General features: G+C 38.7%; 2 protein-coding genes across 3 annotated transcripts; one reads left to right on the top strand and one right to left on the bottom strand.

Moving 5' to 3' along the window:
• Positions 1–55: 55 nt before the first annotated feature.
• On the bottom strand, positions 56–4,694 carry irf7 (interferon regulatory factor 7). Of its 2 annotated transcripts, none has more exons than XM_083545695.1 (9): positions 4,537–4,694; positions 4,239–4,392; positions 3,607–3,775; positions 3,450–3,523; positions 3,161–3,212; positions 2,405–2,542; positions 1,817–2,209; positions 688–803; positions 56–594 (listed from the first exon to the last, which is right to left on the bottom strand). In XM_083545695.1, the coding sequence occupies exons 1-9, from the start codon at positions 4,674–4,676 to the stop codon at positions 445–447; spliced, it is 1,386 nt and encodes a 461-aa protein (XP_083401821.1). In that variant the 5' UTR covers positions 4,677–4,694; the 3' UTR covers positions 56–444. The 2 variants fall into 2 exon arrangements, with proteins under 2 accessions (XP_083401821.1, XP_083401822.1); XM_083545696.1 differs by having other exon boundaries at positions 4,520–4,655.
• Positions 4,695–11,943: 7,249 nt separating this feature from the next.
• LOC310728363 (achaete-scute homolog 1b-like) lies at positions 11,944–14,349 on the top strand. The gene has a single exon (XM_083545702.1). It carries the CDS (start codon positions 13,182–13,184, stop codon positions 13,758–13,760), a length of 579 nt encoding a protein of 192 aa, XP_083401828.1. The 5' UTR covers positions 11,944–13,181; the 3' UTR covers positions 13,761–14,349.
• The last annotated feature ends 5,020 nt before the right edge of the window (positions 14,350–19,369 follow it).

Below are 19,369 nucleotides of genomic sequence, written 5' to 3'. Positions count from 1 at the left end.
GTTCCCTCATTTTTCCACACCCACATATAAAGATGGTAAAGAATTACAAGGAATATTGATAGTGTATACATTTATTTACTGTTTTTATGACAAAATATATATTAAAAGGAATATTTTTATGTAACAGAAAAGAAAGGTTTATAAGTGTAGCCCTTTGGGCTAAGCAAAGAAATTTCATTAATAAAAGATAAAACCTAAACCAAGTTGTTTCTGACAGCAGAAGGGAATAAAGCATAAAGAGTTTCTTTGAAAAAAACTGCATGTTTTCAATAAAGAATCTAAAGTTGTTGGGTTTTTTTGTACGGTTACTGTATTTTGCTTTGCTGTAGCCAAGTAGTGCTGTATGGCAGAGAATATGAGCGAAGCCAGTGTTATGGTTTAAACCATGCTTATCAGTAGACATGCAGAAAACAGTGTGCAATGTCAGGATGAAAGCAAAACACTTTATACTGCTGGAGGTGGTGAGAAAGTGGCTTCAATCAGTTCATACAGGCTGCTGTGGGAGATTTGCAGGCTGATGTTGTCATTTTGCAGAGATGAGGCTCCCTCCAGCTGTGCTATCTTATGAAGCTCACGACAAATTAGAGGCACGACCTACCAAAAAAATAATAATAAAAATAAAACTGATGCTCCAAGCAAGCAAAAGGGAAAGTTTTTCAAGTGATGGTATTTCAGACAGCGTTTTACCTTCACGACGATCAGCTTTCTCTCCAGTGGCTTTCCATCTGGGAACTTCTCTCCAAAGCACAAATAGATGGTGTACTCAGGAGATCCACGTCTGTTCTCTTTAAAGTCAATGAGATCTGTAATTAAGGTAAAGGCTTAAAAAACATTCATGAAACTGGTGATAACTACATTTTTATATAATTATTTTTTTTGGTGGAAAACTGTATTAATGTTCCTGAACTAATATTTTTAAGTACATCCAGTCCACAATTTATTAAAATTTTAACTAAGCATATTTATATGGAACTATAACTAGCTAGTCCTGCTTGTTATTGTTATTTCCATTGCTAATTCTTTGATAAACTAAAATGAGGGAATTTAACATCAATAATTTTTTATTTCAGAAACACAACTTATAGAAAAGAAAAGCAGTAGAGTTCACATAAGTCTGAGCAAACTATATCAAACATTACATAAAAATAGTATCCTGAAGTTTCACTTCCATGTGGAACATGCAGATGTTGGTGTAAGTTAGATAACATGAAAGAAAGTCTCTTATGAACTTTCAAAACAATAAACTGATGTGGGGGACGTTTCTAAATGAATTGGTGATTGTCTTTCTTTATGTAATTTTAAATGCCAATCCTGCCACGTAATTAAAGGTTTTAGCTTACATTTCCCCTAAATGGGTAATGGTAATTATCTAGTCAGGTCATTTTTAGGTAGTTTTTCAGGGTGCCTTAGTGTTCTGTTAAAACTTTTAAACATGTGACATGTAAACTGTGCATCTTACAGTTGTCATTCTGAAACATCTGAATGTCAAAATTGTGTTCTTAGACATAGCAACCTTAGATTTGCCTTTAACTTCAATTTGCCAACAACTGATGATCTACATTTATGATAAGTTACATACATCCAGATGAACAAACACTTGATACTGTACAGTAGGGTGCTATTATTATTTTCTTTTGCAAGCTTCTGTGAAAACAACAGGCTTAAATAACTTATTTTCCAACGTTGGCATGATTTTATTGGTTGTTATTAATTGCATAAACACTTGATAATAAGTTAGATGACAGAACATTTTTCCCAACCTCAGATGCTAGTCTCCAGATAATTTGTTAAACGTTTTTTGTCATTGATCTCCTACCTTGCTTGAACTTGTCAAAGCTGAATAGCTGTACATATAGGTTCTGGGGCAGCTTTCTTGGCTCTGGGTTTTGGATCTCAACAGGGTCGCAGGTGCTGACAAACACATTGCACTTGTCCTGGCGGAAGCCATAGATGCCTAAGGGGTGGACCTGCAGCAGCAGGCCCCTTTTGATGTTGTCCAGAAGTCGCTTTGTGAACTGGACCTGTTTGTGGTCAGTGAGCTCCTCAGTGCTGGGGAAGGGCAAGGACATGCCACTCAGCTGTGAGAGATCACACTGTGAGTGGAGTTGAATGTGTTGAGCTGTATACTGCCTCTTCAGCATTTCTGTTTTTCTGTAGTGAATGGAGATCTCCAACTCATTTATGGAAGGCAGGTTGAAAGACTGTTGCACTGAGAAGGTACAAGACTAAAGAATTAGTCACTGTTTTTTTTTTATCTATATGTGGAACTAATGTATTGGTAACGTCATGTTTGAAATGTGTATTTTGAAATATGAAGTCATAATTTTAGTATCATTGTTGATTAACTATTGCATCAAGAAACACATCTAAATAAGAAACAGTAAACAACTTGTCTTGTCCATACCTGTATTGTAGGGTTGCTGTGCTAAAGATGGTGCTAAAACTGGCATGTTATTTGGAAGACAATGCTGCTGCATAAGTGGCATTTGGGGCACAAAGTAGTTTTGCAAAGGCTGTTGAGAGGCTGGCCAACATTGTATTTCTAAAACAAAAATGTAAATAATGATTAATAAATCACATTATATTAGTCATTCTTTTGAATAATGATTCCTCATTTACATGCATATTTATAATCCTAAAGGTAGTTAAATGTGACATTAAAAATTATTTTATAGTAACTGTTGTAATGATGCATTATATGGCCAAAACCTTTTTAAGCAGTTGCAACAAAGCTTAACACATTAGAATAGGGTGTCATTTGATGCTGTAGCATTAGATTTCTTTTCACTTTTCTTTTCACTTTTCAGGGCATCTGAGGGCATTTATACATGTGATGGTAGTTTACTGTAGTTTATTTAAATGTATGTATTTTATTTTATTTTAATTTTTTTTACATACAATTTTCACATTGTTTCATTGATTTCCATTTAATTTTATTCACCATCTGTGTTCTAAAGAGCAATTCTATCAAATAGAAATGCCATTTTCTTTTATTTATTCTAAAGTATGTCACTGTATATAGAATAATACAATAGGATGTTATAGTAAATATAAATCACTTTGAAATTTCTATAGCCATAAATTAATATCCAGACCGTAGTGGGCAAAGAATTGGACCTTTTTGGAAAGGTTTTGAGAAAAGATAACATTTGGGACATACCTGTGTGTTGTTGATTTAGATGCAAGGCGACCATCTGGTTTGGCAAATCATACTGTATTAAAATAAGATGATGACCAAAAATGAGATCAATATTTAATAAATAACAAAGTGTACACCCTACTATAATCAAAGTACAAACGTGAAACACATCAATCTCAATCGCTTTACTTGGAGACAGATAAATGTCATGTACTATGTTCAATTTTAGTGAAGAAACATCTTTAATAGTGAAGAAAATCTTTATAGCGTAACAGGATTTATTCATATTTTTAGTCTTTTGGAACCTTACCTCCATTTTTTCACACTGGTTGTTCGTGGAGCTGTACAGGTCTTCAATGTGAATGCCTGGACACTGCTGATTGTCTATGGAAGAAGACAGACATGACTCACCTTCTTATAGGCCAAGTTAGAGGCTTTAATTACTCTGTTGGCATCAGGTATCTTACTTTCAGGACACGTGATGCGATAGATTTTATGGGGATTCTCCGAGTCCTTGGAGTTGTCATGGATCATCTTGAACTGTGGCAAACCGTTGAGGGCACAGCGGAAGTTGGTCTTCCATTTTGCCTTATCATTGGGATACTCAATGATCTTACCACTAACCACAGCCCATTCCTAGACAAGCAAAACATAACATTTCCTTCATTTATATGGAGGGCATAAAAAGCAGTAAAGCTGCAGTAAAGGAGTATACAGATAGTGAAGCCTTTATCTCTCAATACTCATAGGTCTTGTCCATCTACAGTATATGCTACAAGGTACACTATTGTCATTCTAATAGACCTGAAACTATCTAATACACCTAGAAATCTCCAACCTATCTCAGGTGCTATACCATTCCTTGAACCTTTTAGTTGAACTTTTAACCATGGCGTGTAGCTTTGAAAGCATTGGTATATTAATTATTGATTGCAACAAGATTTAACATGCTACAATAACAAGATTCAGATACTAGGCCTATTATTCAAAATGTGCAGAATAAATTCCTGACTATAAATTAGCGCCTTAGAACTTTTTTTTTTATTATTTTATAACCACCCACAGTTTTTTGACACGTTGATCTTATCCAGCTACTCACTCGGAATATTTTGTTATCCTCGTCTCCGCAGTCTTTCCTCGAGTTGTGTTTCCACGGGATGCGGAAAGTGTCTCTGTCGGTCATGTAAAGTCCATCGTAGCGTCCGGATTGCACTTGCCCTAGGAGCCACTGTCCAAACTGTGGTCGCACTGCGCTGCTCACAACAACAACAACAACAACAACAACAGAAAATGTTGGATTGCATGATTATTGTTAAGTGCGCACATTATAGAAGTTATATTATATAGATATAAATGTGCAAGTTAACGTTTTAAATGAACCTTTGCATGCACTCTACCTGTTTGCCACCGACATGCTGCTTGACCAGGTGTTCAGGTGCTTTAGTCTGAGAAGAGCTGCGGTGTGTGTTTCACCGAGAACCACCGAGTGTTTATAGAGTGTGACGTTAATCGGACGTAAAAGGGCGATTCGATCCATATATGGGTTTTCCGTTTGAGGGCCGCACCTCTACTACATTTCCCTGTCAAAAGACACTGTTTAAACTGCGATTTCATCATCATTTCATTCACTTACGCTGACTGTAGTGTTATAATGGCAAAGAAAAGTCCTTTCAATTACTGATTTATTTACCAAACAAAATGCAACCATTACAAACAAGTCTAAAAGGGAATTACATTTGAGTGCAAAATCATAGCTACAGGGTACTACAGAAAACTAATACAATTATCAAATGATATATGTTAGAACCCAATTTTGTAAGGAATAAAGCCCAGAGCGGTATCACATTGCTGATAGAGCTGATTCTTCTCTCCGAAAGTTACAGGGTCTTGGGTTAGGGGGTCCTGCCAAAGGACCTAAGCTTGGCAGTGCATGCATTTCAACTCTACACCTTCTAAACGGTATCTTAGAAACTATTATTTCATTTATATGTCCACTCTTTGTCTTTCCTAACTGCCTTTACACTTATAACACATCATCTGTCCAGCTTTTGAATCCTCACAGTTCTTCTTTGCCATATTTGTTATGGTTCATATTACTGAGCCGGTTTGTCCCTGTTAACCCCCAATGCATTTAGTTTGTTGAGTTTATTGAGTAGCCTCTGTGTTTTTTAAAGTGTGGTACAGAAAATAGCTTAATATTTAGATTTGTAGCTTTTTAACTCCCAGAAATCATGTTGAATGCAAATTTTCGCTGTTGTCTGTCCTTAAAATAAAATGAACTATAAAAGAACTGGTGGCTTTTTGCTAATTATTTAAATCAATGATTTAAATAAATAAAACATCTAGGCATAGCCCGAAACTTTCAAAGTACACAGAAACACTTACACATCTTTTATGCCATGAGAATTGCATCACTCTTACATGACAGGGAGAGTACATGGATGTAATCTACAGTTTTTATTATTTAATTTTAGGCCAATTACTCTCAGACACATCAAGATAACAATTTGCACGAGTTAATCATTTTCAGGGAGAGTAGGCTTAAATGGATTTAAATGCACAAAATAAACTATTTACTAAAAGTCTTTTCTTAAAGAAAGAAGCTCTTCATATTTCTATGGGACAGTTGTTCTTGAGATTGACGGTGCACCTGTTTACTTTGCCAGTGGTTTAGTGGAGTTAGCCTTCTAATTAACAAGGATTTGGCACCCAAGCAGGTAGGGTGGAAGTGGTAGAGTAGAAGGGGTGAAAGGGGTTAGCAGAATTTACCAGCTGACAGAGTTCAAGAAACCTTTTTTTGAAGGCTGCCAACACATGAAGTGATGATCTGGTAACAGTGTGCATTTTAGGCCACCAGTATTTGTCCCACAGTACACATTAAGGCTGTGTTTGCCTGCTTTCCTGCTTCATCATTGGGGATGGTGAAATAATCAGTCAGAGAGAGAAGCCCAAGATGGATGCAAGTGCAGTTAGTATTTGACTGGCAGAGAAATCCAAGTCATTAGGGAAAGAACTGGCAAACAATAAAATACCGACAAATACAAAATAAAAGAATCAGGATACCATCAGGACCACAACCAAAACAGCAATCACAAATACTAAAGTTTGGTAAGTAACAAATGCATACTGAGGATTATTTGTCTGGAAACAGGGGAGTGCAATCAGAAGTGCAGTGACAGAGTTTGTGAGTTATCACATGAATGTGTGTTTTAATGTGTTACACAGCAGTTTCATCTCAGTTCATCAACAGGTGTTTGTCTCTCTGTCTCTCTCTCTCTCTCTCTCTCTCTCTCTCTCTCTCTCTCTCTCTCTCTCTCTCTCTCTCTCTATGTCTGTACACCTTTTGGGGAAAAACATGTTTCTCAATGTGTGAAACGTTTATTCAACTTTTTTTTTTCCAACCACAAGACAAAAGTGTAAAAACAGCTGTGGATATAGTTCCACAGAACTGCAGTCCTAGAGGAAAATACTGTGCTTTTTCACCAGCAGGTCTCTACATGTGCATCTTCCATATTAACCTGAGGAAACAGGAAATGAATCTCACTCTTACTGATGAACTTCCCTCTTACAGCTCTGGAAGTACAGTCCAGCATTCATGTGGCTGTTCTCAACACACACAGTCCTGGCCTGGTTCTGCTGGTCTGGGGTCCCCCTTTTCCATCCTCGTAATACACAAGTCTCACATCCCTTTTCTGTCATATACAAAACTCACGTCAATTTAGAGAAGTACAGAGTCAAATACCATGAAGTGAAAAATAAGTTTATATATATATATATATATATATATATATATATATATATATATATATATATATATATATATATACAATTTAATATATATTTAGTTTATAAACAGTTCAGAATTTGCTAATAGGAACATTGTGCATTCATAAACATTTTTTGAAAAAACAACATGCAAAATATTCAGTGGGAAGTACCATAAAGTACCTTAGTTTCATTCAACTTTCATACTAATATACTTGTGTAAGACGCTGAGTGGCTGTACTTTGAAGGAGTGGTAAAAATACTGAACTGATGCGGAGCTATGTAAAAGGAATGCAGAAATTTGATTACTACCTCCCTCTGCTGGGCGACTAAGATTTGACTACTTAAAAATCTCTATATTAATACTAATGTATACTAAAAACGAGCTCGACAGTCTAAAAGTTCAGATTAATTATTCGGAACTAAAGGAAATTTATACTGAGATCTGGAGACGGGAAGTCTATAAAATACACAGACCAGCTATAACAGAGATGCCAAACTAGTGCCTGCAGGCCAAAGATGGCCCCTGGTGGCTTTTGATTTGGCCTGACATGCCATATATGAGATGAGGAAAAACTAAATCACTTATACAGGTCTTAATTTTAAATGTAATATTTGATATTAAGGAGGAGCAGAGGAGGAAGACATCTACAGAGACAGCAAGGAAAGGAGAAGTGGAGGAGAGTGGGGGAGTGGTAGCTCCAGTGGTTAAGGTGCCGGGTTACTGATCGGAAGGTCGGGGGTTTAACCCCCGGTATCGCTAAGTGTGTGCCACTCTTGGGCCCTTGAGCAAGGCCTTTAACCCTCCGTGCTCCAGGGGCACCGTATCATGGCTGACCCCAGCTTCTGAGCAAGTTTGGAAATGCATATAACAAAATTTCACTGTGCTGTAATGTATATGTGACAAATAAAGGCTATTCTATGTCAGTTCTCACGCTCCAGTGTTCTGTATTGCTTAAAGACTATGATCACACTCAAGGTTTCTTCCTCATAACATCTAAGGGAGTTTTTCCTTGCCACAGTCACCATGGCTGCTCATCAGGGATAAATGCACACCATTCACCTTTACTGTTGATTTCTGTAAAGCTGCTTTAAGACAATGTCTGTTGTAAAAAGCGCTATAGAAATAAACTTGACTTGACACAGACGCTTTATTTGCTTTGAGGATGTTGACAAAGAAGGATTTGCATTTTGTGTGTTTGTGGTTTAGAGAAAGCGTACGACAGGGTGCCGAGATAGGAGTTGTGGTATTGTAAGAGGTAGTCAGGTGTGTCAGAGAAGTATGTGAGGGTGGTGCAGGACTTGTATGAGGACAGTGTGACAGCAGTGAAGTGTGCAGTAGAAACGATAGACTGGTTCAGGGTGAAGGTTGGACTGCATCAAGGATCGGCCCTGAGCCCTTTCCTGTTTGCAGTGGTGATGGACAGGTTGACGGATGAGGTCAGACAGGAGTCTCCCTGGACTATGATGTTTGCAGATGATATTGTGATTTGTGGTGAGAGTAGGGAGCAGGTTGAGAAGAGCCTGGAGAGGTGGAGATATGCGCTGGAGAGCAGGGGAGGTTGGGGAGAAGGGGAATGAGAAGGGGAATGAAATTCGGTAGGAGTAAGACAGAGTACATACAGTGAGGAAAATAAGTATTTGAACACCCTGCTATTTTGCAAGTTCTCCAACTTAGAAATCATGGAGGGGTTTGAAATTGTCATCGTAGGTGCATGTCCACTGTGAGAGATGTATGATTTTTTAACTATTTATTTGTATGATACAGCTGCAAATAAGTATTTGAACACCTGAGAAAGTCAATGTTAATATTTGGTACAGTAGCCTTTGTTTGCAATTACAGAGGTCAAACATTTCCTGTAGTTTTTCACCAGGTTTGCACACACTGCAGGAGGGATTTTGGCCCACTCCTCCACACAGATCTTCTCTAGATCAGTCAGGTTACTGGCCTGTCACTGAGAAACACGGAGTTTGAGCTCCCTCCAAAGATTCTCTATTGGGTTTAGGTCTGGAGACTGGCTAGTCCACACCAGAACCTTGATATGCTTCTTACAGAGCCACTCCTTGGTTATCCTGGCTGTGTGCTTCGGGTCATTGTCATGTTGGAAGACCCAGCATCGACCCATCTTCAATGCTCTAACTGAGGGAAGGAGGTTGTTCCCCAAAATCTCGCAATACATGGCCCCGGTCATCCTCTCCTTAATACAGTGCAGTCGCCCTGTCTCATGTGCAGAAAAACACCCCCAAAGCATGATGCTACCACCCCCATGCTTCACAGTAGGGATGGTGTTCTTGGGATGGTACTCATCATTCTTTTTCCTCCAAACACGTTTAGTGGATTTATGACCCAAAAGTTCTATTTTGGTCTCATCTGACCACATGACTTTCTCCCATGACTCCTCTGGATCATCCAAATGGTCACTGGCAAACTTAAGATGTGCCTGGACATGTGCTGGTTTAAGCAGGGGCACCTTCCGTGCCATGCATGATTTCAAACCATGACGTCTTAGTGTATTACCAACAGTAACCTTGGAAACGGTGGTCCCAGCTCTTTTCAGGTCATTGACCAGCTCCTCCCGTGTAGTTCTGGGCTGATTTCTCACCTTCCTTAGGATCATTAAGACCCCACGAGGTGAGATCTTGCATGGAGCCCCAGTCCGAGGGAGATTGACAGTCATGTTTAGCTTCTTCCATTATCTAATGATTGCTCCAACAGTGGACCATTTTTCACCAAGCTGCTTAGCAATTTCCACGTAGCCCTTTCCAGCCTTGTGGAGGTGTACAATTTTGTCTCTAGTGTCTTTGGACAGCTCTTTGGTCTTGGCCATGTTAGTAGTTGAATTCTTACTGATTGTATGGGGTGGACATGTGTCTTTATGCAGCTAACGACCTCAAACAGGTGCATCTAATTTAGGATAATAAATGTAGTGGAGGTGAACATTTTAAAGGCAGACTAATAGGTCTTTGAGGGTCAGAATTCTAGCTGAAAGACAGGTGTTCAAATAATTATTTGCAGCTGTATCATACAAATAAATAGTTAAAAAAATCATACATTGTGATTTCTGGATTTTATTTTTTAGATTATGTCTCTCACAGTGGACATGCACCTACGATGACAATTTCAGACCCCTCCATGATTTCTAAGTGGGAGAACTTGCAAAATAGCAGGGTGTTCAAATACTTATTTTCCTCACTGTATGTATAAATGAAAGGAAAAGCAATAGAGTGGTGCGGTTGCAGGGAAAAGAGGTGGTGAAGGTGGAGGAGTTCAGTTACCTAGGGAAAACAAATGCAAAGTAATGGAGAGTGTGATAGAGAAGTGATGAAAAGGGTGCAGGCAGGGAGTGGGTGAAGGGTATCTGCAAGAGTAAAAGGCAAAGTTTATAGAACTGTGGTGAAACCTGCTACGTTATATTGTTTAGAGACAGTGGCATTGACAAATAGACAGGAGGCAGAGCTTGAGGTAGCAGAGCTGAAGATGCTGAGATTTTCATTCGGAGTAATGAGGATAAACAGGAAAAGAAACGAGTTTATTAGAGGGACCGCGCATGTAGGACATTATGGAGACAAGGTGAGAGAGGCCCAATTGAGATGGTTTGGACATGTGCAGATGAGGGGAATGGGGTATATCGGTAGGAGAATGCTGAGGATGGAGCCGGTTTATAAGGTTTATGGATATGGTGAGGGAAGACATGCAGGTAGTTGGCTTGAAAGAGGCAGATGTAGAGGACAGGGGAGTATGGAGAAAGATGTTCCGCTGTGGCGACCCCTATCTGGAGAAGCCGAAAGAAGATGAAGAAGAATATAACATGATTTTATTTTCAAGCTGAAAATTGTAATTTGCATAAGTTTGAAAAACTTAAAATAATAAAAAAAGGACCAGCTCCAGTCTTAGAGGTCACTGATATTGGCATTGGACTGTAATACTAACTGTTCATACTGTACTATTTATAGGTGCACTGAACTACAAAACTTGGAAGTAGAACTACATTAGTTAAACTGATTACAAACTAATGTTTTCTATTTGTTCTTTTCTAAAAAATTATGAAATCATAAATGAGGGGAACTATGGCAACTTTCATTTTAATATAATACAGTTTGGTATAATGCAATTTATTTTTCAGCCCACGTGTCTAACTCAAGTTTGATTTTTGGTCCTTCGTAAGATAAAGTTTAGACATCTCTAAGCTATAACATAAAAACAACTGAGAGGTGACACGAATAATATTATCTCAGTACATTGGCACCTGGTGAGATATGGAAGGGGATTTGGACAGTATGTGATGTGTTGTAGGCACAAGAAATTATTTGGTGTAAATACTTGAGTGATTTTTACAGGGGGCCAAATTGTGTTGTCTTGATGACTAAGACAGAGCATTTTCAAATTGTGGGTTTTTTTCCAGTATGCAGTGGTTAGTACCTACCAAAAAGGTGTCCCAAGGAAGGACAAGTTATGAACCTGCAACGACACATTAATGCAAGTCAGGAGCAAATGCTAACCTGTCTGTTCCACTCCCAGAGGCAATGTGATACTCTGGGCAATGTTTTCATGAGAAACAGGGTTCTGGCTTTCATGTGAATAGACACATACCACCTACCTAAAGACTGGTGCAATTACAGCCCTTCTTGGGTGTATTTGTATTCCCTAATGGTTGTGATCTTTTCAACAGTTGTTGGCGTGGTTTGGAAAACATGGTTTACAAGTTTAAGGTATTGATTTAACTTCCAACTTCCCCAGATATCAATCCGATCGAGCAAATTATGAATTTATTGGACAAACAAATCCAGAGAGGCTCCACCTCATAACTTACAGGATCCGCTAATAACATCTTGGAGCCACTATCACAGCACATCTTCAGAGGTCTTGTGAAGTCTATGACTCTAGGAGATAGAGCTGATCGGTGTATAATTCGAAATAGAGTTCAACCCATTTTTGAAATGCCACTGTAAAGTGAACTGCATTACCACTAGTGTCCACTGGATGTCACATGACATCTATTTTATTAACATTCTTGAGGTTTTTTTGTTTGTTTGCTGGGCAGTAAAAAATGAATGATGATCTGTGAAACCTCATGCGTTTATTTCAGGCAATACGAATAATAATCGCATTGTAAGCCGTGGCAAAGGGAAGAAATGGTGTGAAGTAAAAAAAAAAAGTGTGTGTAGTCTGTCCCGAGTCTCCGAATGATTCGTTCAAACAAAAGTATATTGGCTACAGTTGAGGAAAAAGTTTGAAGAGGAAGAAAGAATCCAGTAAATAACATCAATAATTTAATTTTTTTATAAGCATAGTTAAAATGCAGTTGAATGTGGAGACAGCACGCTTACTTTGCAAGCACTTGTATAAAAATTTTATTTTGGTGCATGATTGTGCAGAAACATTAGTAATGAATATGCTAATAATAAGTGTGGGTAAGAACCACAAATGGATCACATCTGCGGCACTGATTAATAGAACGAAATGAAAAGTGCAGCCTTTAAGATAAAGTTTAAGTTTGCATCAACAGCCCTTTGTCCAGTCCATCATTTCATTTGTGATTTGGCTTCTGTTTGCTGTTCTCTAATATGCACACATTTTAGGTGCACAGTTTGCACCGCGCAAATACGCAAAGGGCACACGTTCGGCCGGGCGCCTCTGGCATTCACTTTCTACAAACAGGCAGCACCTTGGATACCACCGAGTCTGTTTGGTATTTGGGATTTTAAAAGCTTGGGACCGGGAGGGGAAGTGGGGAAAAAAACGATAAATTGTATTATTTCCAATGGGTACATTGTTAAATAAAAGAAAAGCATTTCAAAGCAGCAACAAAAAAAAACCCTATTCTCTTTTTATTTCTTTTTTCCCCTCTCTCTTGCTAGTTTGCAAGGCGTTTTGCATCCACCAATAGGCTTTCAGCCTCCAGATATTGGGATGTAAATGAGCGCAGCGCGTGCTGGCGCAGTGAAAGCGGCGGATTGTTTATTGAGCACCGTGCAGCCACGCGCCTGGCCCGCCGAACCGCAGCTCAAGAATCCCGCAGCGGGGCGGAGACTCCCACACGAGCGTGCGTCTTTTTAAGGGGGTGGGGTGTCGGACGCGTGTTGAAAAAGGGTCGGGTGCTGCCAAAGTTTGTATCAGATCGAGGACTGGTAGGGGGCCGGTAGACACTTGGACATTTAGAAAGCGAGAACTGGCCACACACGCAAAAGAGACGCGAAAGTTTTTCGTTGCCACTTTGTTTTTCCTTCTTGAGTGGAAACATTGTACAAGTCCGCCTTGGCGCACCCCAAGATCAAGATGGAGACTACCACCAGTATGTCAACGATGCAGCTGGCTCAGGGTCAATACCATTTCGGACGCTCGGAGAGGCGTCAAGAGTTCGCACTGTCCAGCGCGAGCCAGAGTCAGAGCAAGAGCAAAGTGCTGAAGAGACAGCGCTCCAGCTCTCCGGAACTCCTGCGCTGCAAGAGGAGGCTCAGCTTCACCGGTCTCGGCTACAGCATTCCGCAGCAGCAGCCGGTCGCCGTGGCGCGGCGCAACGAGAGAGAGAGGAACCGGGTCAAGCAAGTAAACATGGGATTCCAGACCCTGCGCCAGCACGTCCCGAACGGCGCGGCCAACAAAAAGATGAGCAAAGTAGAAACCCTGCGTTCGGCGGTAGAGTACATCCGCGCTCTGCAGCAACTCTTAGACGAGCACGATGCCATTTCTGCGGCGTTTCGGTGCGGCGTGCCTTCTCCAACTCTCTCCAACAGCTACTCCGCGGACCCAGAGTCGCCACATTCATCGTACTCCTCTGACGACGGGAGTTACGAGCCTCTGAGCTCCGAGGAGCAGGAGCTGCTGGACTTCACCACATGGTTCAACAGATACTGATGAAGTATGCATTACGCGTAAAACTCCATCCGAGCGCACCTGGGTTCCAGTCTTCTTACTGAGCGCCGACTCAATGCAAATGCCAATATCAATCCAGAACCTAACAGTTCTGAAGGATCAGAGACAAGACAAGACCGCAAGACAAGGATTAGAGCGGTGATTATGTTCATCTTACCTCGAACACCACTGGGGGAAAATGTATTTCTCTCTCCGTTTGGAGAAATGATTGAACTCGGCGTAAAGATGTTTAAAAGTGCAATTATAAACTGTTGTGTTGTAGGTCATCCCTCATCATTATAAATCCACACCAGCCAGAAGAGACAGACAGTCAGTGGCACTGCTTTGATTCAAACGCGCGCGTTCACGCGGGAAAATGCTGCGCATGCCCAGTGCGAATGTTGACTTTTAGTGATAGTACAGAAATATGCAGGTGATATCTAGTGTGTCTCTGCGGAGTTAGCTAGTTCCGGACCTGAAAGTTTTTTTTTATATGAAACTTGTACAATATGCTGTATTGTTAATAGAAAATGAAGATTTATTTTTGTATGCCGCTCAAAACAAAACAAACAAAAAAACAAAAAAGAAAGTACACTGCCTCTCTGTGACAACGACTATGCTGTAAATGAATGAATGAATTTAATATACAGCACGTTGTTGCTTGTAACACTGAAATAATGGGATAGAACACATTACTGATTAAACATGATGCTCCTTGCTAATGGGCAACGTGTATGGAAATGCTTTTTTAATTTTATTTAATTTTATTTTTTTTTTATTTTTTTTACAATATATGCACTTGTTCTCTCCTTCTGTAGACTAAGAAAATGTACATTATATGTGATTTAACAGATATGCTGTATTTTGTGTAAAATGCTTTTTTATATATATATATAAATATATAAATAAATTCATTCTATTTATACATACAAACTGCCTCTTTTTTACATGCTGAACTTGTTACTGACTTAATTCACATCCAGACACATTTCATGTGCAATAATACAATTAAAACTAAGACAGGTATGAATATAGAGAAACTCAAAGCACTAGTACTAGAACAAAGATGCAAGAAAGATTCAAAGGTAAATTTGCATTTTGGGAATAAAACCATGAAGCTAGACACTATGGACATACTGTAGATTATTTTACCTTTAATGTTGAGGTCTTTACACAAGTCATCTGTTAAAATAAGGGGTAGGTTTAGAGAGGCCCACTGTGCCAAAACCATTATTTTTGTATTATCTCTGAGAGTGTAATACATGCAGCTCTATTGTGCACACTGTTGTTGCCCATTATCCATGTTATAGTACTTATCCATTCTAACCAAACACTAGTTGCAGTGAAATGAAATGATAAGTTGAATTTCACCTGCAGGCGTTTGCATTTAGAGAATGAGAGTATGAGAGTAATGAAAGAGATGGGACCACACATCATGACCTTTTAAAAGAGGGTTAGTCCAATTTACAGCCTCTCAAACATACAATTCTGTGTTATAGAGTCGTGGTTTACATCAAAAGTGCATGTTACCGTAAATACCGAAACATGTATAGACCTACTGCACTATAATGAAAAAATTTTTGCAAATGAAAAATATGTATTGCTAAAAAGATTGTTCTCATTCATTAACCCTTTTTTTTCATCGAAGTCTCACTCAGCACACACATAAATCCCGGCAACCCCTTTAAACCCCTGTTACCCCTCTACAAACTCTTGGATCTGTCAGCAGGTGCAAGGCCACGTGCTGGCACTTAGTGACCCGTATGTACTGATTACTGCCGGCTGGCCATTCTGCCCCAGTCTCGATCTTGTGAACTCTGGACCTGTAAAAAAAGATCAAATGATTTATGGCAGCAATTCTTCTGTTTATATAACCTTTTATATTTACAAAACAATCATTAGGAGGATGAATTCAATATAATTCACTCAACAGTAATGTAGTAATTAAAATGATCAATAGACCCTTTAAGCTCATTGTGTATAGGTCAGGGGTGCTCAACCTTTTTGCAGCCAGGAACTGCTTTCACTGTAAAATAAATTAAATAAATAATTCGTTACACAGAATTCTAAATATAATATAAACTCTGCGAATATTAAACAATTACTCTTATTTTAATCATTTGTTAATTTCAACATTTAACATATCTTTTCCCAATGGGAAATGATTATATTTGTCTTGAACTTAACAATTACAACATGCACAATTGTCTTCATACAGAATAAGACAATTTTTTTTAAAGCAATCCAAAAAAACCCCCAAAAAACCCCTGAATTTCCAGATATTTCTACCTGCTAAGATATAATAATTTCAGTTTTCTATTCTTGTGGTTCACAGTACAATAAATCCAAGTTGGCTTCTTGCCATTACATTGTTAATGCTTGGATTAGATCCCTTCAACTGCACTAGTTTTGTGTACTAAAGTAGGCAAAGTGGACTGTCAGTCAATGTATATCTATAAATTGCACATGTGGAAGTTGTACCTGATCAAGGGGCTCAAAGGGGTGAATAAAAATACCTCACTATGACTTGATGCCAAAAACTAAAGGGATGATAGTAGTCTCCAATAGTATTTCTTCCAGATAACTAAGTATGTATAAGAACCCAAACACACTGTGTTCCAGCACCCAAATAATATCTGTTCAGTAGTTGCCAAGTGCTGATTTCTTGCCAACAAAATAGTGGGGAATGACACATTGTGCATACCAAGAAAAAGTCTAAACAATGTACTGTATACAGTATATAAGCTTTTTTTTTTTTTTTTACTCCAAATTATAGATAAAATAAAATGTAAAATAAATCATTTTAATGTATGTATTCAATCAAGCTGAAGAGCGATGAATCAGATGTAGTATTTTCTGGGCCATAACTAAAGAATGAATTTCAAGTATATAATGTGTTCACCAAGCTATGTGTGTGTGTGTTTGTTTGTGTGTGTGTGTGTGTGTGTGTGTGTGTGTGTGTGTGTGTGTGTGTGTGTGTGTGTGTGTGTGTGTTTTGCTTTCAGTAGATGTTAATTTTTAGCCAAAACATGCACCAAAAAAGGGTGCAAAGAGTCTTTCCACCCAATCAGACACTTTGTAACACATCTTTAGTACATATCTATCTGTGCAAACAAACACACACACACACACACACACACACACACACACACACACACACACACACACACACACACACACACACACACACACACACACACATACATTCGATGATGTAAGGTTCATTAAAGAGCTGAAGAAATCAATTTGTCAGTTGTGTGCAAATGTGTCTGTAACCTTGAATCATGAAATACTACATTCTTTTAAATTGGTAAATTTAAACTCTTTATAGGTGGCTGTCGTTCTTCGTGAAACCACATAATATGTGTTCCCTACATGTAGCTACCTGCTGCTACCTACACAGGCCAGGCCCTTTAAAAAGTCCTTCAACAACTGACCCTGCAGTAGAAATAGGTGCACAGTGGCTTTTTTTCCTTTGCCAGAGTTTTATTACACTTTCTTCTAATGCAGTCTAATGTCAGGAGACCTCACTAGTGTTCTAATGCTCTATTTCAGTAGAAAGCCTGTCTCCATTCTGCAACACTGCACACTCTGACAAAAAAGTCAGTGGACTTCTATCTCGAAAGAAGGTTTTTGAATAAAATAAGAAAAGGGTTTGAATGTGCTCAGTCTAACACTTTCAACTGACACCTCTTAGCAGAAATAAAAGGAGCTCTAAACTTCAGACGACCTATCTCTCTCTCTCTCTCTCTCTCTCTCTCTCTCTCTCTCTCTCTCTCTCTCTCTCTCTCTCTCTCTCTCTCTCTCTCTCACTGAGCCATGAGGGGTTTGTGGGAGGGTCCACAGTCATTTGCATGCACCATTGTGCTGCACAAGTTTGGCTGCTTTTTTTTCAGTGAGGGCCTTTTGGCCATTTACTTCCACTCTGGCTGTCTGTTTGGGGGTGTGAATGGCCTCTGCTCCAGGTCCCCACAAAAGCCCTTTTGTGCCATGGCTGCACCATATTCATCATGTAATGCCTGTAAGACAAATCTGATTGGACATTTCTGTCACTTTGATGTGGTTCCAGAGAGCAAGTAGCTTGGTAGTAGTAAACTTCTCTCTCCTCTGCTTCTCTCTTTTTTATCTTTGTTTTTTTCATGATTTCCTCTCTCTCTCTCTCTCTCTCTCTCTCTCTCTCTCTCTCTCTCTCTCTCTCTCTCTCTCTCTCTTTCTTTCTTTCTTTCTTTCTTTCTTTCTTTCTCTCTCTTTATCTTTTACTAGACCTATAATTCTCATTTCCCCCATCAATTTATCTGTCTGTCTCTCTGTCTACCCCCAGCTCTCTCCTCCTTTCTGGCTTGGGTTATATGGAAGACAGATTGGAAATTCAGTTTGAAGGGTTGGGTTTCTCATTGTGGCAAAATTCATAATAAATACTTCAGCCACACAAAAACCAGGTCGAGATGATTGATGCCACTTTACTTTGGTCTGAACAAAAGCCTTGATTTGAGCAGAATACCAAATGAATAGGCCGAGTGTGCACTTAATTCAAAAAATTTTAATCTCTCTTTGTCTTCTCCCCTTCTCCACCCCCTTACTCTCCTTCTCTCACTTTTCTGTGGCACCCACACTTTTTTTGCCCCATATTATCTCCAGTTCCTTTTGTCAGAGGCATTCTTGATTTAGAGTAATGCTGCCCAAAACAACTGCTAATTGAGGTTTATTCATTTGGACTCTGCTAGGCTCTTCTGACAGTGAGCTTATCAGCCTAATGACAGCTCATATGTTGAATCTTGGGCACGCTTTGTATTGATGTTTAAATAATAAAAACAGAATGTTTGTGAGCTTTTATTACACAGCATGTGACCACAATACATATACTGAAACTAAGATTGTGCCTAGAGTTAATTAGAAAATGTCTCATTATAAAATAAAAAACTAATTCAGCTTTAAAATTTTAGAATAACTGCCATAAAAGTAACTTTTTAATGCTTTCCTATACATAGCTGAGGGCAAATGGTGGTATCCTCAATGGGTTCTTGCTGTATTTTAAAATGAGAAGGTCTACAAGCTGTTCTGATGATATAAAATAACTTCTAAAGTTTGTCAGAGGTTTAAAAATAGCAAATGCAAATGTGTGAACAGATGTTTTAAACTTCTCAATATTAATATGTTAGTATTAACTGTTTGACCAATTTATTTATTTTTTTATTTTTTTATTTTTTTAAATAAACTTTAGTTACGTTAAAGTTATCCAGAATTACTTTAGAAATTTGGTCTGAGAAAAATTGAGAAAACAAAGGAGTGTGAACCAGTTTAAGACTGCGTATATCCTTTCATATAAAATCATATTGAAGGACTTAAATTCACAGAATGTGTATAGCACATTTGCATTACTAAGCTGAATCATAACATACCATCCACTTGGATAAAAACTGTAACATTCATGAAAATTCAACATTTCTTTAGTTTGGCATGATATTTTAGAGACCAGCACCATGTTATGTCACCACCTAGCTACATCTAAGGTCCTTAAAGCCTATGCAATCAATCAAAGTTCTTCTGATTACTGACCTGTTTTTTTTTTTGTTTTTTTTTTTATAAATCTGCAAAAATTTAGTGGCAGCAAT

Source organism: Silurus aristotelis (assembly GCF_946808225.1).
Source record: "Silurus aristotelis genome assembly, chromosome: 7".
In the NCBI taxonomy this organism is placed as follows: Eukaryota; Metazoa; Chordata; class Actinopteri; order Siluriformes; family Siluridae; genus Silurus; species Silurus aristotelis.
Note: the sequence above shows the minus strand (reverse complement) of the source record. Positions and strands in the feature narration are given on the sequence as shown.